Here is a 22196-nt window from a genome sequence, read left to right as displayed (position 1 = left end):
TGACACCCAACTTGCTCAAAAGCCTTAACAAGATCAGCCTTCTTAAGGCCCGTACCACACGTGTTCAGAAGACAGCGGGAGAGACACGGTAATTCTGATTGTGTGGAACACACGGGATTTCTAAGCACAAAGCTTCCTGCAATCAAGGCTATTGCAAAATGTCATGTCAACATTATTCTCCCTAGTGCTTCTGCCCCATCCCTCCATAAGCAAAGAATGAAGACTCCCCGCAAATGAGATATTGATTGCATTATGATGTTCTGAGTACCTCAGACCGAGAGGACCGGAATTTTAGCTGTCAGCTGCATGTGCATTGTCGGGAATGAGAGAGACAGGCAGTGGTTATTTCTCTGGTTTCCCCTTTCCTCTCTGCAGAGCGGAAACCACAGTAGAACTGGATTCACATTCGTTGGCTCAGAGTCTTGGTGGAGGGGTCACATGACCCACCCTAGCTCAAACAGGGTGTTTGCACAAGATTTCCTCACGGTAGATGCTGGGGAATAACCAAGAACTAATGGAGACCATCCTTCCAAGGCTTCCAAAACAGCAGGAAGCAGCGCCCCGAGCTCCTGTTAGACCAAGGCCGGCGACCGTGCTCTCAGTCCAGACAGCCAGCTCCAGCTTCTACTCTTGACTGTAGAAGGTGGCGGCTGCGTGTGGGTTTCTCTCTCCTGGCCCTGCACAGTCTGGAGCTACAGAGTCGAGAAGTTTAGCTGCTGCAGTCTGGTGTGGAGGCAGTGCGCCAGGAGGCGACTAACCAAACATCTTTCCTCCAGAGATCCTCAGTTTGTGGGGAGGAGGATGGTGTGGTGTTTGCTGCTTGTTTCCTCCCATACCTGGATATAATTGCCCATCACCCATCTCTCTTTCCCTGCTCTATAAGGTCAGAAATTTATTCCACTGCACATTGAAGCCCCAGACCAATGTATAGAGCCAGGGCAGCACACAATAGGTGCTTACTCAATACTAGCTGATTTCAAAGCCAAACTACGCTCATTTTTCTTATGATTCCAGCATTACCTCACTCCTAGAAACTTTATTAATTGAAAATTTGTAAGCAGGCTAGAAAATTAATTTATTCACGAAAAAAGTGGTTATTAACTCATGTAGTAGTGTAAGAGACTGTAAAGAGAATGATTAAACTAATTAAGAAAATAAATTGTTTCAAGCAGGCCATAACCATTTAGTATCCCCAATTCGTATAGAAACAATTTGTGCGCTCACTTTCAAATAAGAGTCCTCTACCTATTCATTAAGTAAGGTCCCTGGGGATGTTTATTAAGTAACACTTTGTTAGGCTGGTTCATTTGTTCTTTGCACTTGAAATATTCCATAAGTCAGCCCCTTATTAATGGGAAAGGTGACACCTGCCGTTATACACGGTTTACCCACCAACATAAATTCTCTTAAAATCTACAAAAATATAATAACAAGTGAAACAAACCTAATAAACTTCTGGCTGATTCGTGTCTTATTCATTAGCTAACTTCTTTAAGATATATTACATTCCATTCAATTGCTGGGTAGACACTTTTAGGTACAAACCCCGAGCGTCTATCTTCCCATTCTTTGCTGATCAGACATTTCCTGTCATTAACTATTGATTGGGTGCAGGTAGAACGCTAAAGTCTAAAGCACCCCGCATTCCTGGATATTGCCTTGAACAATGACCTTGAACCTAGGTCCTGAAACCTTTCTCGTCAGTGACAGCTGCATCTTTCCACCCGCTCAAGCCGGAAGCCTGGGAGTCATTCTTACAGTTCCTCCTACCTCACTCGCCAAATAATCCTACAGAATCCATCTCTAAATCCACCCTGGATGCGGTGCTGTGCCGGCCACCTCTGCCGCAACTGCACCCTCCTCTGGCTCTCTATAAGCAGCACACTGATTTCCTAGGAGTCAGAGAACTTAGCCACGCTGTTTCAATTCTTCCCATCCCCATCTGTTTATTGCTGTGACTGTTTCCCCAGTTCTTACCAGGGCAAAACCCAAGAAGAGCCAGACTACAAACTAAAAACAACACTGAAAACAAAAACTGATATCAAGCTCTGTTTCATACAGATAGCTTAACTCTCTCATTTTGAGACAGTGCCTCAATGGCCCAGGGTGGCCTTGAACTTGGTGTTTATCCGAGGGTGACATTGAACTCCTGATCTTCCTGCCTCCACCTCTTAAGTGCTAGGATTACAGGTGTGCACCACCACGCTGAGCTCCTAAATAATTTAATAAGTAGCTCCAAATCACTCAGGAATGAATTTCCAATAACAATGAACCTTAATGTTTTATAATAATAATGTATAAAATACTCCTTTGTTTCTCTAGTTGTACACAGCTACTGATGACCATTACTCAGTAAAGAAGAAAAATTGCAATAAAAAATATTTGGCCATCAGAACTTTGAACACACCCAGGCTTCGGTTTCCATGCCTGCTTGAAGACGCTGTGTATAAGAGAGACTTTCAACCACAGCACGCATCACAGCCTGGAGCTCCTAGGTTTTACCCTGGACAAGTAACACCTGCACCGTGGGGAGGCCCGGAAAAACAAGCTGCTATTTTACAGAGGAAGCTTTCATCAGCCTGTTCAAGCACTCAACCTGCAAGGATACAGTCATCCAGCCTAGGATCAAACCACAGTTCAGTAAGATCACATTCTGGAATGTGACGGAAGCTGAAAAAGAAACAATGTTGCCAATAGTAAAGAATGCTTGTAGTATTTTTCAAACGGTGACCTATCACTTTTTGCAAGGCTTAGCTCTGGAATAACAGGGTTAAGTATGTACTCTAAAATGAGCCTCTGATCAACATACTTGATTCTTGGGAGAGAGTGTTTGTTTCTCCAAGACTTTCTGTGGACTCGCAGGCTAGGCTGCATTCAGGAAGTCAAACATCAACAGCGTGACACACTAGAACCATACATTCACCTCTGGACAGATGGGTGGCTAGATGGATGTCACTCTGGATTAGTTTGAATGTTCCCAAGTCCTAGAATCTTAGAAAATCACATTTACTATCCACATTTTCACTAAACATCTTGCTCTGTGTAACTCAAACTTCAAGGTTAGGAGTGCTGGAAACACTGGGATGGCCACCAGAGGGAGCCCGCGTGTTTTTCTGAGTCTACAAAAACCAAAAAGAGAAAAAGCTTAGAAAACATAAAGCTGGACAGGAGAGGGGAGAGGGGCTGCAGTCATCTCAAAGACTGTCTTATGGACTGCCAGGTGCCTCTCCCACTTATGCTACAAATCCCCTCACTCAGCAGCGGTCTCAAAAAGCTGATTAGCCAATCATAATAGTTTTAAAAGTTCACCTACCCTAAGACTAGCCGGTCCAGGGGGAAGTGCAATGATAGCATCCATCGCTCTCTGCCGTGCCCCAGGCAAGCCTTCTGCAGTTCTTCTCACCATCCCTGCTTTCTTTCTCTATTCCCGTTCATCTTTGCGCTCAACTTCGGGATAAGGTTTGGGTGTGGCTTCCTCACTTTGTTTGGGATCGGGCTATCAAATTACAGCACTTGGTGTGACTTAGGATTTTTTTTTTCCCTTCTCCTATCTGAGCCAAATGATGAGGGCATGAAAAAAGAATGACTTTTTCACTTCTCATCTTGATGACTCCATGGAATGGAAAAACTGGACCAAGTTCTAAACAGGATAAGAGAGGGCCTCCACTAGGAAGTCTAGAACTGAGCTCATGTGACCCACAGGCCCAGCTCAGCCATCTGCAAGCGAGAGAATTGCCCTAGGTCTTTCTAACATCCCAAACTCTGCCATTTGACAGCATTATCAAACTGTGTAATTAATGTCTTGTTAATTTTTTGGGGGGGTATACTGAGATCCATAATCATTCGTCCGCCAGGAAAGTCAAAAACTCACACAGTTTCAAGTTCACTTTTGATAGCAATTAATGACAAGGGCACAAACTTGGAGGAAGGTTCATTTCTGGAGCCATGAATCCTAACGCGTGCATATCAAAGTCATACATATTCATATCCTCCGAGATGGAATTTTTCTGTCTTCCTTTCCCTCCAGTTACAATTGAAAGTGTGTCAGGAGTGAATTGAATGACTTAGCCTTGTTTTCCAAGTTTCTTTTTCATGTCTAGATAGGGTAATTTTATAATGTATGCAAATAAATTAACGCAAACAAATTGAATTCTACAGGGTTAGGTCCTCGGCTGGATGCTGTTGGGCTTAACGTGCTTATTAATGCTTCAGATACAGACTCAGAGACGTTATTATCAAATTTAGCAATGACGCCCAATTGGGTGGGATGGCTGACAGTTAGGAAAACTGGATTGAAATTTAAAATGACCTTGATGAACAGAAAAAGGAAAAAGGGGGTGAAATTTAATAGAAATCTTTGCAAAATAATTCACTCTAACGATGTGGGGCAGCAAAGAAGAGAGAAGCGAGCAAGTGCTGACTGCACAATTATGGCAGGAAAGGAGCTGGAGGTCAGAGTGAACGACAGGCTTCAGAGACATCAGCAACCTGGTTCTGTCGCTTAAAAAAAAAAAGCATGATTTCAGGAACAACAAAGGGGGAAATTGTTACCCTAATTCCTCTCTTAGATACAAATTAGATCAACCTAGGAGAAAAGGTGCTGCTGGGACTCCAACACCTATACCCTGGGAGGTAGGTTTGGAAGGTAAAGTTTTGAAATTTATGATTGATGACATTAACTCCATTAGACAAACTGCTCAAGCTCAGTTCCTTTGTTCACAGAATGCTCACAGTCTAGGATTTCCTTTCCCCTTCTACTTCTTCATGAGGATGCTCTGCGTCCCTCTGGCTCCTGCAAGGGACCTTACCCAAGCACACGGTGTGTGCTTCCACAAATCAGATAGTAACCAGCACTGGGTGACAGTGCTCCCCACCCCCAAACCTCAAGGAGGCTGAGGAACTCTGTGCAGTGCTGTGCTTAGCAGCTGTCAGGGCTGGGACTTTCACTAAAGGCTGAAGAGCTCTTAAGGCCACACTCCGCTGCCCCATGGGCATCCACAGCATCTTAATGTACTTATTCACTTGTTGTCATCCTTCTTCCTGGGGCTGCTGTATGAGACAAGAAGCACCAAGTTTTATTTATTTTTCATGGGCCCATTCAGACCCTGGGATTGATCAACAATGTGTGCTAAACTCAAAGTTTTCGACTAAGTAGGTAATATATTTTGTGGGTATTTCTGAGTTATTCTTTGATTGAAAAAAATAGAAAATAAATTACATTGTAGTGAAGAGAATTTAAATAGTTCTGAAAACTGGTACAAACCTGACCCAAAAATATTGATAGTGATTGGACAGCTTTATAAAATGCAAAAGAATGGAAATAGTTATATATCTTTGTACACACATAAATTCTTATGTATGTATCTATATACAGTATGTTTACATCTACAAACATTTACCAAGTTATCATCTAATGTGAATATGATTTTCCCTAAAGGCAAAGAGAATGATTTTTTAAAAAATTCTATTATCTGTGTACTCAGCAAAGCTGTCTTGACATGGAATTCAAATTCTAAATGACAGGGGTAGGAGAGATGACTCTGAAGTTAAGAGCACTGGCCTGCTCTTCCAGAGGACTTGAGTTTGACTCCCAGCACCCACATGCCAGCTCACAACCATCTGCAACCCTAGTCCTAGGGGGTCTAATGCCCTCTTCTGGCCTCTGCAGGCGTCAGGCATGCACATGGCATAGTGGCATACATGCAGGCAAAGCACCCATACACATATGAATAAATAAATAAATAAATAATTTTTGTAGGTTATAAATGACAGTCAATCCTAGATTGGATCATCTCATCTGAGAAAACTGTTTCCTGTCCTTACCATGAGACATAGTTGCAATTTGGTCACAAGTTCTCAAAACAGAAACGATAAAAACTCAACTACATCAAACCTAAAAGATGCCAGCTCCGAATTAGTTGAGATTACTCTAGCCACCCACAGTGGTGAAGTAGATAACCAGTCGCGGAACAAGATAAAAGGTTTCCAAAGACAGCCAGGCACTGTCCTCCGCTGCGGAGCCAGCGTGGCTGCGCTTTACAGAGGTGCTCTCCTCCATTGCCAACGCTGGAGCTGCTTCCCAGCAGCAGGGTCCACTGAGCAGCCTCATCTCACAACAGGACGCTTATCAGAGAGAAAGTCGGAAGAGGCTAGTGGCTGAGGACAGCGGCGACCTCAGGCCTTTGTCATGAACATTATCATCTTGTACGTCGAACTCTACATTGCCTCCTTTCTCTGTGATCTCCCACACACACCAAATTCTACCCACTGACACCACGAGAATGCTCTCACCGTGACAGAAGCTTCCACAAGCCATCTGCAGAGGATAAGCTCTAGGTCAAGATATTTTAAAGACCGTGAAGAAGCACACACACACACACACACACACACACACACACACACACACACACAAACAACCATCAGATAGACCCATAACATCATAAAAACAATTCTAAAATATACAGTGAGGCGCCACCCAGGATACCCAAAGCATGCCTCTTCACTAGGCAAACTCACGGTCAGCAGGTACCAGGATCAAAGTGGGAAGACAATCAGACGTCACCAACCCCTGATCTAACAGACAACGCATCCAAGTTTAGGGCGCTACCTACATCGGCTGCTTCCTAGCTAGACAAACAGCAGCTACAAACCATCTTAAAACTTCAGCCACCGTGTCACAGCAGAAGCTAGAGAGATGCGGGACGGTCCACTTTGATCGTAGCCGATGAAGGGAGAGAAGAAAAGGCACAGGGAAACCCTCCAAGGACATTCCTCCCATAAAACACATAACTCACAAATACAAAAACAAACATCTCTTCAGAGGCCGGAGAGCTGAGGTTGTCCTTGGCACCTTGGCCATGAAGTCACTGGTGATTTCTGGGAGGTGGAGCTGAGTACAGTCTTGGCTGGCTGGCTGCTCCACCCTTCCTAACAGGCCAGCCTTTTTTTCTTTTAATAAAAAAATAAGTCAGTATTTACACACCACACAAGTTGCAGGACCCAGGAACAGCTTGGCTAAATCTAATCTCTACCCTGGCGATAAGCAATTTGCCCTTCAAATTCCAAAAAGGCAGGCTTGGGATTTTCTGAGGCCCTAGAATTCTGTTGTTCTGTTCTGTGGAAGCTCTCTCCAGGCCCCGTGTCTGTCACACGTGCATTCAGATCTGCATTGGTGCTAACTAAGGTTCTGGCTGGACCAACACAGAGGATAAAAAGCTCCTCAAGAGCAAGCCTTGAACCCAAGGCAGGACGTCTTCACAGGCATTTTACAAGCAGCGGTTTTAAAGTGGGCGCCAAAGAAAAGTAAGTGAACCCAGTGTCTGCTAAGGCTGGAGTTGCAAGGGTTCACCCAGTGTTAACGGATATCTGAGGTTTTTACAACGTATGTTTATATGAGGACACACACTTTCCTTTCTCTGCACCAGGCCCAGAATTTCACGACAGCAGCGAAATAATAGTGGGAACACATTCAATCTGCTCTCTCTAACCTTGACAAGTGGCAGCAGCAATGAGAAAGAAGTCACTAAACACTGTTAAGGTCCCCACCATCCTGACTGGTAGCCGCCTGCCCTAGACTGCTGTCCTTACCTTTGTGAGGTGGTTTCAGAACTGATCACAGTTGGCCTTTACCAAGTGACGAGGTAAAGCCTTAAATCTACCAAGTGACTTCCCTGAATGGTTCTTCGTCTACACAGCTAATGGTTTTTAAATGGTTGAGAAACTCTTGCCAAAACTAATCTTACACGAGGCCCTGCCAGTCGTATGAAAAGGAGCCACACTCGCTCACTTGTTCATACCGAGGTGTGTTTAGATCTGCTCGGAATCAGCACCTTAAGATCCGAGGGGATCCTGCTGTCTAAGGGCTGGGCCCCATGTGCTCATCACACCATCAACTCAGTAACTGCCTAGGGATGAACACTTCAAGGGAAACTAGATGTTGGTAATTCAGGAAATGGAATTTATTTTCAGTAGACCCCTGATCACAGTGTCTATTTTCTTGCTTTTTTCCACACAGAAAAAATAGAACTTTCCAGAATAACAAAACCTCTTGGCAATTGGCTCTCTAAAGACTCAACACAACAAACAACAAAATCTCCCCAGGGGCACAAATCTCAGAGAAAGGCTCCTTCCCTTAAAGTCCAGCTGTCACATTAGCTGGAGAGCTGGGACCTGGGGTTTTTAACTTCAGTGTTAAACGTGGTCAGCCAGGTATGGCATGGAAAGAAGAAAAATAAAACTGCTGCTCAAACAGATCAAAGAGAGGGATTTCTTTAGAAAATCAACAGCCTTGAGCAATAACAGCCGTGTGAAAACAGCCCACTTGCATTATTGGCTCCAAAGTCATTTTTCTAATATATCCCTCCATCACTGCATAGGTTCCAGTACCCTGGGTCCATCTAACACTGATGGCCCTAGCCCTGAGAGTGGGTAGCGGACAAAATAATCCAGCAAGTGGCGATGTGGAACAAATGAAAAAAGAAAGTTCTTTTTAGGCACAGGAAGACCTGGGCTGGAAATAAAACAGCGCTGGCAAGGTAGTTCAAACTCTACATATTGATGTCCTCATGTTTGATTAAAAGTTAAACACGGTGATTAAGGAAACTGCGCGTGGAAGCCAGGGAGGAGAATAGATTCCTTCTACAAAGACTCTGATCAAGCACCGGAGCAATCATCTATGCACTTTTATTCCATCCCACGGGTGTATTATCGTTATTTAGGGACACGCGGGAATACAGCGTCTCTCAGCGTGTACTTAAAGAAGAGACGGGATAAAAGAAAACATCATATCCCAACTTGTTCCTTTAAAGGGAAAAATTTCAATTAGCCCCACTTTAGGGCTCTTAGGCCTCTTTTTATCTCTCTAGACTTCAGCTTTACTCAGGACGGTCTTTCATCTCCCCTGCCTTATTTGACTATGCACCAGAGATCTTCCCAAATTGCGTGTGGTCTCATTGCATCTGTTCGGTTTGCTAATACGGAGTCCATGTGCTTTATGGTTTGCCCGAGACCGATCGAGAATAACCCAAGTAAGTATCTGCTAGTACTAAGACCTGGGTGCCAGCTTGCCCAGTCCTCCAAATCTTTCAGGGTAATATGTTGCCCACAGTCCACTGAGGTTCTGCGAAATTCAGATTCCTATTTTGTCTGGAGATGAGTTCATAACAGCTGGTAGGGCCACTGCTTACGGTCCTCCGTCTGTGGGTCCCTCTGCGGGGGGTGCCCGACCTAAAGGTCACCCAGAGACTAAAAGTGATGGAATTTCCTTTTGAAGCTTAGAACATGCTAGTCCCCCGCAAGGCTCGGGCATTCTGTATGATTCTCCAAATCACCAGCTGTCGTTGATGAGGAAGTTTGAGGCAATTTGACCATCTTGATTGGCCTCACGGTCTGCATGCAGTCTAGCGGTTACACAGATGCTTTGGGGCTCCTACAAACAGGGTAGGATCAGCTCGCTACTGCTTCCTGGAAGTCTATTGCTGGTGAACCTTGTGAGACCAATTCTCTAGCTTCTTTTAGACATACAGACTTGGGTTTTTTGTTGTTGGCATTGTTGCTGGTCTGTTGTTTCTTATTTTTGTTGGAATGGCGCAGATAGACAGCAAGGGTCACTGAAAAAAAAGTCTTTTAAGGAGGGCCACAAAAGCCATCAGGACAGTTACTTTAGAAGGGGTGAGGACACGTTTTGGAGATGAAAAGATTGCTGGAGAATGATGCCGTGCTTAAGAAAATACTAATTACAGCGATAGTCCTAACATTTCTCCACGCTATTGTTCTCACTCTGCGCTTTCCATAAATGATCTCATTCAATATTCATAATAGAATTTTGAGGTAGTCACGACTAACAGCCACATTTTAAAAACGAGACAAGGCTGTTTAGGCAAACGAAGCAGCTTAAACATGGCCCATAGCTGCATTCTGAAGTGCTTTCCTGAACTAAAGGAAGTCAAACTTTGGCGTGACATTGGAAGTGGCGTTGCTTAGACTGGGACTCCTGTCTGACATGGCAGAGCAGTAGGCTAGGGCCAGCCGGCTCTTTAGACACCAGCACTGTGAAAGGCAGATGGCTTACAGAGTCAGCACTCTAGAAAGGGAAACAGAGATCACTTGAGTTTAAACATGACTATATCCTGCCCACAGTGGCAGGCCTGAGAGCAGAGAAAGGGAAGCTTGACAAGTCAGTAACATTGTCACGTAGGTACAGGAATCGAGAACAGGCTTGCAAGGTGGTACATGTGAGTTGTAGCCAAATATCATGATGGTCATCCCGAGGCATGTTCACCAAGAAGCCATCCACGCTGCAGCGTAAGCATTTAATAAGTGCATTTAATAGAATTAAAACCGTCATTATCCGCAAGAGCAGTACACTACTGAGATACTACTATCCTGGGCACATACACTGGACACGGTTGGTGGGTACCTTTTTTCATTGGTTTGTTTTTTTGAAACAGGGTCTCACTATGTAACCCTGGTTGTCTTGGAACTCTCTCTGTAGACCAGGCTGGTCTCAAACTCAGAGATCCACCTGCCTCTGCCCCGTGCTCTGGGATTAAAGGAGTCAAACACCACACCTGACCCTGGAAGCTGCATCTTAAATAGCCTCTCTCACCTGTTTTCAGAAACCAAATACAGCAATTAGCCATCCTCAGTTTCCAAAGAGAAATGCTGACCTTAGTGCACTGGGAAATAATTAGGCAAACTCATCATCAGACCCTGGTTTTCGTCATGTACATTCCCAGTAATTACGGGAATACAACCGGTTTTCTTCACAGGGTTACAATGATTTGTTCTATTGACGTATGCAGCATGGGAAAAAAAGAACCCTCAGCACTTGAAAGGTGTCCCCTTATCATAACCTTCCTTCGGACTCAATACCAGAAACATGTGACACTCATGTTAGAGCAGTCGCCCTGCTCTCCTGGGTATTTTGAATGACTCACCCAAGATGGCACAACAAGATTAGAAGACTATTTATTGCTCTGTTGACTGCAGACGGAGAGCTCCCTTTGCTCGGAAGGTCACTCTGGCTATGCTTTACCTTATGACAGTTACAGAAGTTAGGCAGAGAGAGTAGCTACTCACATTCTCCTTGTCGGGAATCCCTAGAGGGAGGAAAGAGAGACAAGAGAGGCCATGAATTGTGTGGCCAACCTCTGCAGTGGAACCAAAATCCCTTGCTGGAGGCAGACCAAGAACACTTCCATGTTTTCTGTTTGTGCACCCATCAAAGCTCACACAGAGAGATCATGGCACCCATACATAGCTCTAACTCAATGCATCGGGAACGGAGGTGTGTGTCCAGGCAGCAAAACCCGGGATCATTTTGTGCCCTCCAGATGCTTTACCCTCCCAGTGGTAAAAATCTCTCTGTGGCTCGTGGACACCATGCAAGCAGCTAACCCCACTATCGGGATGCCAGCACACTCAGAACTGTGGACAGATAAATCTATTCTCTAGCTGTGTGCACACACCTCTACGCTACACACCACCTCCTTCTGCTCCAGCCGTCTGATCTCAGGTGCAAGCAGCATAGGAAACCTACCAGAAAGCAGGCTCTGCTGGGGGCAAAGCTTCTTCCTGTTGTGCTCAGGTCAAGCCTGAGCATGGCAGTGGCTGCTTCAAGACGAGGGTTATCTCAGCTCCCTTAGCTCAGAAAACGCACCGATCTTCCCATTTACAAACATTGCGGGAGCATCCACCAGAGGCAGACCCTGGTCTTTTTCGCTTGATGGACCTTGGGCTGCCTCTGGGAAGCTACTATGAAAGGTGATTTTTCAGCCCTGCGGGTCTTGACAGATGGGCTAAGGTGCGAAGGTTCTTGGATTGCCACCTTCTATGGAAGGCAAAGGCCATCATTAAGGAGCTTTGCACAACAGGGCAATAAGAACGGCCGAAAGGAGGAAAAGGAGCAGTTCAAAATTAAAAGATAATTTATTGGAGTTACATACTTGTAATCCTAGTGTAATCCTATGCAGGAGACTGAGCTAGGATGATTAGGAGTTTGAGGCTAGCCTGGGGTACTTAGTAAGACTCTATCTCAGTAAAACAGGGGTGGCGAGATGGCTCAGCAGGTAAAAGTGCTTGCTGCAAGCTTGACCTGAGTCCAATCCCCTGGACCCATCTCCTCTCCATGGTGGGAGGAGAGAGCCGACTCCTGTAAATTATCAACTGGTTTTCACGCATGTGGCATGGCACATACTTGCCCAAACGTTCACAGAATAAACAAACAAACAAACAAATGTGATAATTATTATTTTTAAAAAGACACCAATATCAGATACAGTGGCTGCCACTTAATGGGATTCAGTTCAGCAACTGTGATAAAGATATCATGTTTGGGAAATCTGAATAATGACTTGATAGTGGCTGTTTTTACCGGAAAGCATGACAGTTATTCCATGTGGTTGAAGTGCTGAACACGGGAGGAAAAGCCTTTCTTTTTAAGAAGCCAGGAGCAGGGCTGTACCTGTGTCCTTGATACCAAGGAGGCTGGGGCAGGAAGATGGCAAGTTAGGCTACTCTCAGGTTTGTGGTGAGACACAGTCTGGCCAGAGAGAGAGAGAGACCCGCGGAGAAAGAACCAAGTTCAGACTCATAAGCTTTCAGGAGAAAGTAGAAGGAGTGTGGAAGAGTAAAGCGGGAACAGCAGGATCATGCAGTAGAGCCCCGAGGCCCAAGGGAGAACAGGGCCGTAAAGTTGTTAAATGAATAAGAACAGTGGGAGCCACTGAGGCTATGGGTGATGGCCAACTGTGGAGTACTTCATTTAAAAGTATGGGGCAGAAGCCAGACTTGTGGGGCTAGTGAGTGGCTGGGGTGAGGACGTGATGGCTAATACCTTATGCATAATTATCATGTGCCCGTCAGACTTTTGACACATGGCACATTCTGATTCATTTAATACTCACGACAACCCTAGGGGGAAATTGAGGCACAATGCATCTGAGTGTCTTTCCTGAGGTCACATAGCTAGAAGACAGCACAGTTGATTTTTTTCAGCTTGGACATTCCTAATGAACTGGTTATTTCTAGCTCAGCCAAGAGGGAGAGGACAAAAGGAAAGAAAGAAAGAGAGAAAGAAAGAAAGAAAGAAAGAAAGAAAGAAAGAAAGAAAGAAAGAAAGAGAGAGAGAGAGAGGGAGGGAGGGAGGGAGGGAGGGAGGCAGGGAAAGGAAGAAAAGAAAGAAGAAAGAAAAAGAGAAAGGAAGGAAGGAAAAAAGAAAGAAAGAAAGAAAGAAAGAGAAAGAAAGGAAAAAAGAAAGAAAGAAAGAAAGGAAGGAAGAAAGAAAGAGAAAGGAAGGAAGGAAAAAAGAAAGAAAGAGAAAGGAAGGAAAAAAGAAAGAAAGAAAGAGAAAGGAAGAAAGAAAGAAATAAAGAGGGAGAAAGAAAGAAAGAAGAAAGGAAGGAAGGAAGGAAGGAAAGGAAGGAAGGAAGGAAGGAAGGAAGGAAGGAAAGGAAGGAAGGAAGGAAGGAAGGAAGGAAGAAAGAAAGAAAGAAAGAAAGAAAGAAAGAAAGAAAGAAAGAGAGAGAGAAAGAGGGCTGATGTTCCTCTTTCCTGCTCCCCTTTCAAGGAGGCAGATGTGAGGAGAGGGCAAGGGCTCTAGAGAGCAACACTGTGGAACAGAAGGTAAGGAACCCTGAAGATTCTAGCCAAGCAAGAAGGTGGCCCCTGCAGAAGCTAACAAATTGGAGAATGAGAATGGCCTGAAAGGAGCAAGGGACAGGGTAAAAATGCTGTCGGCCACATCCATATCTAGCCATCAAAGTGCCATAACTTCAAATACTCCATGCTTGGTACTTTGTTACACACAGACACAAAGACACACACACACACACACACACACACACACACACACACACACACGCACACACACACACCTGTAACAGGGATAGGAAATAGAGAAATGGCTCAGCAGTTAAGGTCACGTACTACTCTCCCAGAGGACTGAAACAGTTCCTAGCTCTCACATCAGATAGCTCACAACTGCTTCCAGGAATCTGACGCCCTCTTCTGGCCTCTAAAGGCACCTGCACTCTTATGCACAGACACTTACATAAAAAATAAGACTGATCTTTAAAAAAGCACCAGACAGCTCACCCCTCCTTTTTCTTTAGACCTCAGTCATGGGTGGATCTCTTAGAGGAGCCTGATTGTGTTTTGCTGGTGTACATTGAGCGTGCATACCATGCCGCTTGACTGCACACACGGGTGCGAAGTAAATACCAGGGTTAAGCTATCTCTGACCTTCCTGTGTGGGAGAGCACCCAGCACCTAGCACCTACCAAAAGCCTAAGATTGGAAGGGCCATTTAAAAAGAACTAGTGAGTTCTGCGTCTCCCTTTGGTCAACAGAGCTAAAGTGAACAGATCTGGGCTTCCTGGGGATCCCATGTGGCTGAGACAAGCACAGCTTGGGAATCCCGTTCTGAAAAGGGCACGGAAATGTTCCAAGCATGCGGATGTCCAGTATGGAAGTCCCAGCCTGCACCAGAGCCGGTCACTCTCCGCTATGAAGACCCCACAGGACAGCACACAGCTGACAGGTGCAGGCTCTCCAGTGTGAGCTGCCAGTCTGGGACACACAGCAGAGCCAGGGTGCCTTCTCTGTCATGCTGGTGTACAACACACTTTTTTTTTGCCACATAAAAACACATACCACAAAACAAATTCTCAGATGCAAAATGCTCACACTTCACTTACTGTCGTTGTTGGAGCCCGTTTCCATAACACCATAGGGAGGAGCCAGAAGGCCGGCCATATACTGTCGGTATTTCTGCAAGACAAGATTGTAAAGTCAGCACGCAGGTATTTACTTGCTTGAGGCGTTCATTTATTTACATGTTAAAGAGCAGAAACCCTGAGTGTCAGGAAACCTGAGTCTCTTATTTTTAGAGCCAGGAAGTATGTTCTCTGGGGCTCTGGGTTTAAACTAAAGATGTAGGGTTCAGCCTGAGGCTTCCTGGGTTGAGACTGAATGTGTCCCCTGCTCCAGGCAGGGCTCCACCCAGCCACTTCATTTATGTGTTATGCGTTCATTGGGAAGGAATGGCGGGGTTCTTACCTCTCCCCACCCTGTATACACAGGCACCTGAGAACCAGTGTGAGTTGACAGGCTCAGACACAGGAACCGCGCCGCCTGCCTCTGAGGTGAATGCCTCCGAATCAAGCTCTTTCAAAGCCAAAAGAAACGCAGCAGCTCTTGGAACAGGTCTCTTTGAAAAGAGGCTGACTCGCTCCCATTTACCTCCCTCCTTTTACGCGGTACACCTGTCTGCTGCGTGACCTCCAAAGCACTTTTGTTACATCGTCAAATAACATCATTTGGCTTAATTTAGATGCTCCCGGATTGTCTGGCCCTGGCTTTTGGTCCAGACATGCTCGGAAACTTGGGGCTCCACAATATATGTGATTAGCCTCAGGAGTCTGTGCTGCGTGGGAGGCACGAGGGTTGGTGAGCATCGGGCTAGGAAGGAGGGGCAGTTACAAAGAACGGAAGGTGAATGCTCTCAGGCAGTAAATGTGGCTTCCTCCCCGGCAGAATGAAAGCTGGGCAATTTCACTGATCGTGTGCTATCATGTATATTTGTGGTTTATAATTACCGTGGCACACATAAACGTTCAACGGCCTCAAAAGAACCAGCACCCCATAATATGTGCTATACAAACACCAGCAGAAAGACTTTCATCTGTAGCAATGGGCAGCTGGCGACATGTGGTACCCCAGCCAACCATCTGGCCCATTTGGAAGGTTTGAACAGTGTTGTCATGGTACTTTCTCTAAAGAGCCTTCTAGTCAAGATGTGACTAGCTCCTCCCATCCTACTTTTCCTTCCAAATAGGAAGCAACTATACCAGCACGTAAGTGTGTGCCAACGTTAAGATGGCGGTCCCCCCGCCCCCATCTCTGAGCTGATCACTCGAACATACCTACAAGACTAACATGTCACCCAGTATCGCTGTCAACCCCTTGACATCTTCCCGATTCTGACTCTCTTCTTTCTTACACAGCCATTTACCCTTCTCTTTCATGGGTTGGCACTCTGGACACTCAGCTAATTTGTGTTCTACATGGAACAGTTTCAGAGGGATCTGTCTCATCCCAAGAAGCTTTGTAAACCCCCTTCAGCCTTTGGAGTTCTTCCTCTTGTTCTTTGCAGTGCTCTTACAAGCTTCTAGAAGAAATCATTCCTGCTCAGTTTAAGGGGCTTGTTTGTTTTGCCTAGACGTGTTCTCTTGGGACTGCTGGTGCTATTTTCCTCTGCACGTCAACGCCAATTCCCATGGACTCAGGAAGCACCATTGACCTCCCTCCAAGCCCAGAGCACCTGGTCTGTGGCTCAGCTCCCCCAGCACAAATCCCCAGGGCTGCTGCTTTGAGGACAGAAACCAGGGCAGCCTCCAGGGAAGACCATGTGGGCTAAATTTAGAGATGTGTGTTTGGAGTTTTCACCATGGGAGTCTGGTGTCCCAGGCACTGGGCACACCAAGAGAATAGGAGACAAGGATCCTTGTTCTTGTGACGCATCTAGTTACCAAAACACAGGGCCCAAGGACTTGTGCTTACTGTATTAACTCCCCATTGTCCATGGAGTTCCCATCCCAAGGCCAACAATGGACACCTTCAATCATGAACTGCACTGACCTCTTATCCATACTGTTTTTACCTATTTGCACATATATACAGTGAAGTTTGATTTAAAAATTGGGCACAGTAAGAGATTTATGACAACCAATAATGCAATAGAATGATTATACCAACACACTGCAATGCATGCTGGGTGAATATGGTCTCTTCTCATTCGTTCCCTCAAAATACGCTTTTGTACCCAAATAAGTTGGACTATAATGGATGGGAGGTAAGGAAAACCATGGGATGTAACATCATAGGCAACTACTACACATATTTAACACTTGGCTATTGATTTCTAGCACGCATTTAAGTAGACAAAATACCATGTACTCACATACATGTAATCACCAACTGGTGGCTGCTGTTATCTCACTATGCATATAACTGCTTATCCTTCCAGAATTCTTTTGGGTTAAATTTTAAATATCATACAAATTAATCAGCAAATATTCCAGTGGGAATTTATGACGGATAAATGCTCTTCTTAAACAAAATCACAGCATCGTCAAATCTGCTTAAAAGTCCATAATACCCAAGGGGTGTAAGAGTTCTTGTTTCTTTGTAAATGTCATCAATGTATTGAATTTTAAAAGTAGTTTATTTAATAAGACAACGACTATTTAATAATACAACAGTTTTTGGTCGTAAGTGAAGACTATAAAGGCAGGCTTAACATATCTGTAAGTAAAGTGAATGTTTTAAAAGGAGGAAGGGGAGGGAGTGGGAACTGGGATTAGTATGTAAAATGAAAAAAGATTAGTTCCAGGATAGGTTTCAAGGCTATAGAGAAACTGTCTCAAAAAAAAAGGCATTTGAAGTGTGTGTGTGTGTGTGTGTGTGTGTGTGTGTGTGTGTATGTATGTAGAATAGGAAGAGAGCCTGACATTATTCCCGACCTCCACTTGTGCCTGCATGGGTAGGCATGTTTGCATGTACATGTGCACACAGGCATACACTACACAGACAAACACGGCAGTCTAGAGCAGTGGTTCTTAATGCTAATAAGAATCTCCCCAATGCTGTGACCCTTTAATACAGTTCCTTATGCTGTGGTGATCCCCCCAACCATAAAATTATTTTGTTGCTTCTTCATAACTATAATTTTGCTACTGTGATGCATTATAATATAAATATCTGATATGCAGGATGTCTGCTATGTGGCCCATCCTTGGCATCACTTCCAGGACAGGAGTGAAGAATCTTCCAGATCAACTGCCCATAGACAGTTAAATCATCTCTAGCAATTAAGGTCATGTTGGCTGCTAGGTATTCTCAATTTCAGATGTCGTGGAGAGAGACAAGTCGTTCCCACTGTTTCCTGATCCAATTCCTGCCTCTGCCCCACTAATCTGTGACCATGAGAAAACAACCTTTGGTCAATGCCACTACATTTGGAGCAGATTATGGTAACAGCAAGAGAAACCAAACTGGGAACTTGGTGTCTGACAGTGACGTTATGTTGTGACACAGCATAAAACATGTGACTTTGATCTGAGAACTGAAAAGCAAGAGGAAGCATAGTGAGGGCTGTGGACGGGGGCTTAAAGAGGAGGATGGTGGGGAAGGAGGAAATCACCTTCCTTAGCCAACAGAACGAGGCTGAAGTGATGCTGTGTGACTTACCTGGTTAGACCACAAGCACATGGTCTCTGGGGACCTGTGTGCTCCAAATGCTGCCTCTCAGAAGCCAGTGACCATGGTCTAAAAACACCCATGTTAAGGTGAGAGTACACCTGGTGGTGGACAGTTCAACTGAGCTCAGTCTCTGTGGCATCCAAACTATTCCAGTTACCTTGACCTTCCAAGCTGATATCGAGACAGGCTGTAGCAGACAAATAACCCTCCTGGGCCCTGTAGAACACCTGACTCAGAGAATCCACATGCAATAAAATAATAATTGTTTTATGCCAAGTAGGCTTGGTGGTGGGCAACAACCCAAACACAAATTCATACACACACACACACACACACACTCACACACACACACACACACACACACACTCTTTCACACACACACATACACACACACACACACACACACACACACGCATGCACACTGTATCCTATGAGAAATCAAATGCTTGCAATTTTCAGTTCTGGCTTCCACAATGGGTAAGCAGTGCTGGGGGGAGGACCTGCTGATCCACTTTTCATGAGGTCTCTGTAGTTAGTGACCCTCCAAACAGTGTACAAATGTTACCAGTGTCTGTAAAGCCTGCGGTCATTTCCTGGATCGGAGGGGGCATGAGATGGCTATTCTAGGCTTGCACAGGGACCGATGATAAACAAAGAAGCAAGTTCTCTGTCTGTGCATCCAGGAACAGATGAGAACCAAGAGCCCTGTGCAGACTCAAGCCTGGAGCATCTCTGGCTGCGAAAACCCAGGCCATCCCTCTGCTAGTGGGATCGGCTCCTGGGAGCGTTCAGCCTCAGAGTGCATGTGGCCCAGGGAGAAAGCAATAATACCTTGGTGGGATGACAGGGTGAGACATGGAGGAGGGAGGAGTCCCTTCAACTCTGACGTCCTCTAGAGGCTGCAAGAATTGAGAGACTGGATACTGAGATACCTTCTAATAGTGTTGTATGTACCACAGAAATCTACGGGGAAGTAAGAGCAAGGTGGCTGTGCTGACAAACCTACACTGTACAGCAGTTCCTATTTTTATATTTTGGTTGTGGGCCTAGCCTTTAATGGCTGAGCCGTCTCTCCAGCCCAACAGCTCATCTCTTTTTATATGCTTAAAAACAACTGCAATTTCTGAAAAATAAAACAAACCAAAGGTGGTGTGAAGACCACGCTTAATGAAGTTCACACATCTAAGTCAGTACTGGTCAGCACAAACCCGTGGGCATCAGTCTTCAGAGGTGACCCAGGAAGTCTTTATGGCTGTCACAGCCCCACACACACACATACACACACACACACACACACACACACACATACACACACACACATACACACACATACACACACACATACACACACACATACACACACACACATACACAAACACACATACACACACACATACACACACACATACACAAACACACATACACACACACATACACACACATACACACACATACACACACACATACACACACGTACACACACACACATACACACACATACACACACACATACACACACATACACACACACATACACACACATACACACACACACACACACACACACACACACACACACATCAAGCCTCAGCAGCTGAGGTATGTGGTGGCCTGGCTGAGCTCTTTATTCCCATCTCCTTCGGAATCCTGGTTGGCCTTTCCCCCACCAACCCTTTCTCTGGACCCCAACGCCCTACAATAAGGCAGTCAGTTGCTTCCTGGGCCTCACTCAGGCACTTTCTAAGGGACCCAGGTGCTTAGGCAGAAACTATGCCACTAACCCAAGTCCTGAAAGGACAGGTGTCAGCAGAGGCGAAGCAGCAGTGAGCTGAGGGAAGATCCGAATCAGCTCTGAGGTGGAGAAGAAAGTTGCTGAGCTCTGGTGCCACACCAAACTCCTGCACGGTGGCCCTCAGAACGTGGCCTTATGTATGACGTGTAACAGCCCAGGCTTTCTCTTCCGTGAGCGTTCACTCCCATCCACAACATCCTTCAGGCAGAGAAGGTCTTGCCTGGGCTGGAGGTAAGAGCACAGCGAATCGACATGGGTTTGGTAGGCTATCTGGAGACCCCGCGTCTCACTGGGTCTTTTCCCAAGAGGCACTGAGGGGACTAGGGAATGCCCCTCCCAGGCTCTCAAAGAAGTTACAAAAACAGCTCTTCAGATGAGAGTAAAGCCAGAAGAGCCACCAAGGGTTCTAGGAGAACCTGGCAGGTCTAGGTCCCTGACACCCTCTGAGAGGTGACACCGGAAGAGTAGCTCATCAGTGGGGCCCCTGCAGACATGCCCTTCCGCTCGAGTCTCATCAGTAAGATGCATGCTGGGTTGGATCTGGGGTGTCTCAGCTTTGTTCCGCACAGCTGGGGGTGTCGACAGAACCCTGAAGAGAGATATATCGTGCAAGCACAGATTCCAAGGCCCGTGGGAAGGCGAGCATCTTTACTCTCACCGATTTCATAAATTACAGCTTTAAGTGCAATTTCATTTTTAAAAATGCCTTTGGTTCCTAAAAAAAAAAAATTGAAGGTTTCCAAACCATGATTAAAGAATCTCTAGACTTCTCACTAGATTGCTGTCCCTCAAACTCCTCCACAAGGCTTCAACAAAGCCTGGTTTAAGATTGACTAGGCAATATTCCCGGTGGTTCTGCTCTCCCTAATAAAGACTTTCACGGCCATGGATGGATGGTGTGTTCTGTCACTGAGAAGCTCTTCCAACAACAAAAAGGCACTAATAGGGGCTGAGACAGAAGGATCATGAAGCAGAAGCCAGTCTGGGTGACATAGTGAGTTCCCAGTTCAATCAAGTAAGGGGAGGGGGTAGAGAGCAGAGGTGGAGCCCTTGGCTAGCATGCCTGAGGCCCTGGAGCTGATTCCTAGCTCTGCAGGGGGTGGAAGCCGATCCCAAGGCTGTTGTGTGCAACCCACACCCCAACATTGACCTTCTCCAGCTCAGGAGTGAAGCTCCCCAGAGTGGCACCGAGCCAGGCAAGAGGGATGAGAGAAGGACAAACAGCGGCTCCTCCTGGAGTTTCAATTTTATTCCATGTCAAGCAGTTGAAAGGATTACTTTTATACTTTTATATTATAGAGTAGAAAGATAAATTTACATAAATTTTAAAGATTAAAGCAGGCGACTTCAAAGAAATTCTGAACTGGCTGCTGGCTACTTCTAGCTACAAAGGGTCTAGACCCCAGGCATTATGTATTGATTTCCTCTGCATTCAGGAACTTCAGTGGAAAAAAACAAGGACCTCTGATGTTGGGGAAAGCATGTGGACTTTGGCATCACATAAGCCTGCAGCCTTAATTCTGATTCTGCCAAATGCTACCTGTGTGGGCTTGAAGACACTCAACCCAATCTCCCAGATAAGGAACTTGGGCAGTTATACCCAACTTTCAGGCCCTTGTGAGAGAAAGAAATAAAATCTATAAAAGCACCCAGCACATACTGGGCACTTAGTTAGTGGCTATTGATAATGATAACAATAATACTGAAAATAACAATAAACCAAGGCTGAATCAAGATAACTGTAGAATATTTGAATTCTGTCATCAAATCATCAAAGCTTTGGATGGTGACTTTCTACATCACATTACTGAGGCTGTGACAGGCACATTGTATAAAGACTATAGTAAACCTATGACTCTGTGTGCTAAACAGGGCTATGGAAACACTAAGAACCTAAATCATAGGCTTAAAAAAAGTCAGAGATATATAATCTAAAATATTGCTGATTTGCAATTGTCTTAAGCACATAACTTAAATCATAGAGCTTTAAAAATAATTCCACAATGTAATGGTACACGTCTGTACTGCCAGGATTTGGAAAAAAATAGAGGCAGAAGGATCATGAGTTCAAAGCCAGCCTTTACTACATAACAAGTTCAAGACCTGTCTGGGCTAAGTGAGGTCTTACCTCAAAAGAAAACAC

At 45.2% G+C, this 22196-nt stretch overlaps 1 protein-coding gene across 9 annotated transcripts in view; it reads right to left on the bottom strand.

Annotated features, from left to right (window-relative positions):
• The window catches only part of Rapgef4 (Rap guanine nucleotide exchange factor 4), a 262768-nt gene that overhangs the window by 97843 nt on the left and 142729 nt on the right, over positions 1-22196 (bottom strand). For 5 of the 9 annotated variants that reach the window (XM_085680953.2, XM_085680954.2, XM_048426319.3 and 2 more), the window contains 2 exons: positions 14697-14769; positions 11080-11099 (listed from right to left, as the gene is read on the bottom strand). In XM_085680953.2, the coding sequence (XP_085537079.1) occupies positions 11080-11099; positions 14697-14769 (93 nt within the window). Of the gene's footprint in view, positions 1-3313; positions 3409-6516; positions 6578-6650; positions 6747-6794; positions 6883-11079; positions 11100-14696; positions 14770-22196 lie in introns of those variants that run through there. The other 4 variants (XM_085680957.2, XM_085680958.2, XM_085680959.2 and 1 more) reach the window with 4 other exon arrangements.

Source organism: Myodes glareolus, chromosome 21 (genome assembly GCF_982192425.1).
Source record: "Myodes glareolus chromosome 21, mMyoGla1.1, whole genome shotgun sequence".
Taxonomy (NCBI): Eukaryota; Metazoa; Chordata; class Mammalia; order Rodentia; family Cricetidae; genus Myodes; species Myodes glareolus.
Note: the sequence above shows the minus strand (reverse complement) of the source record. Positions and strands in the feature narration are given on the sequence as shown.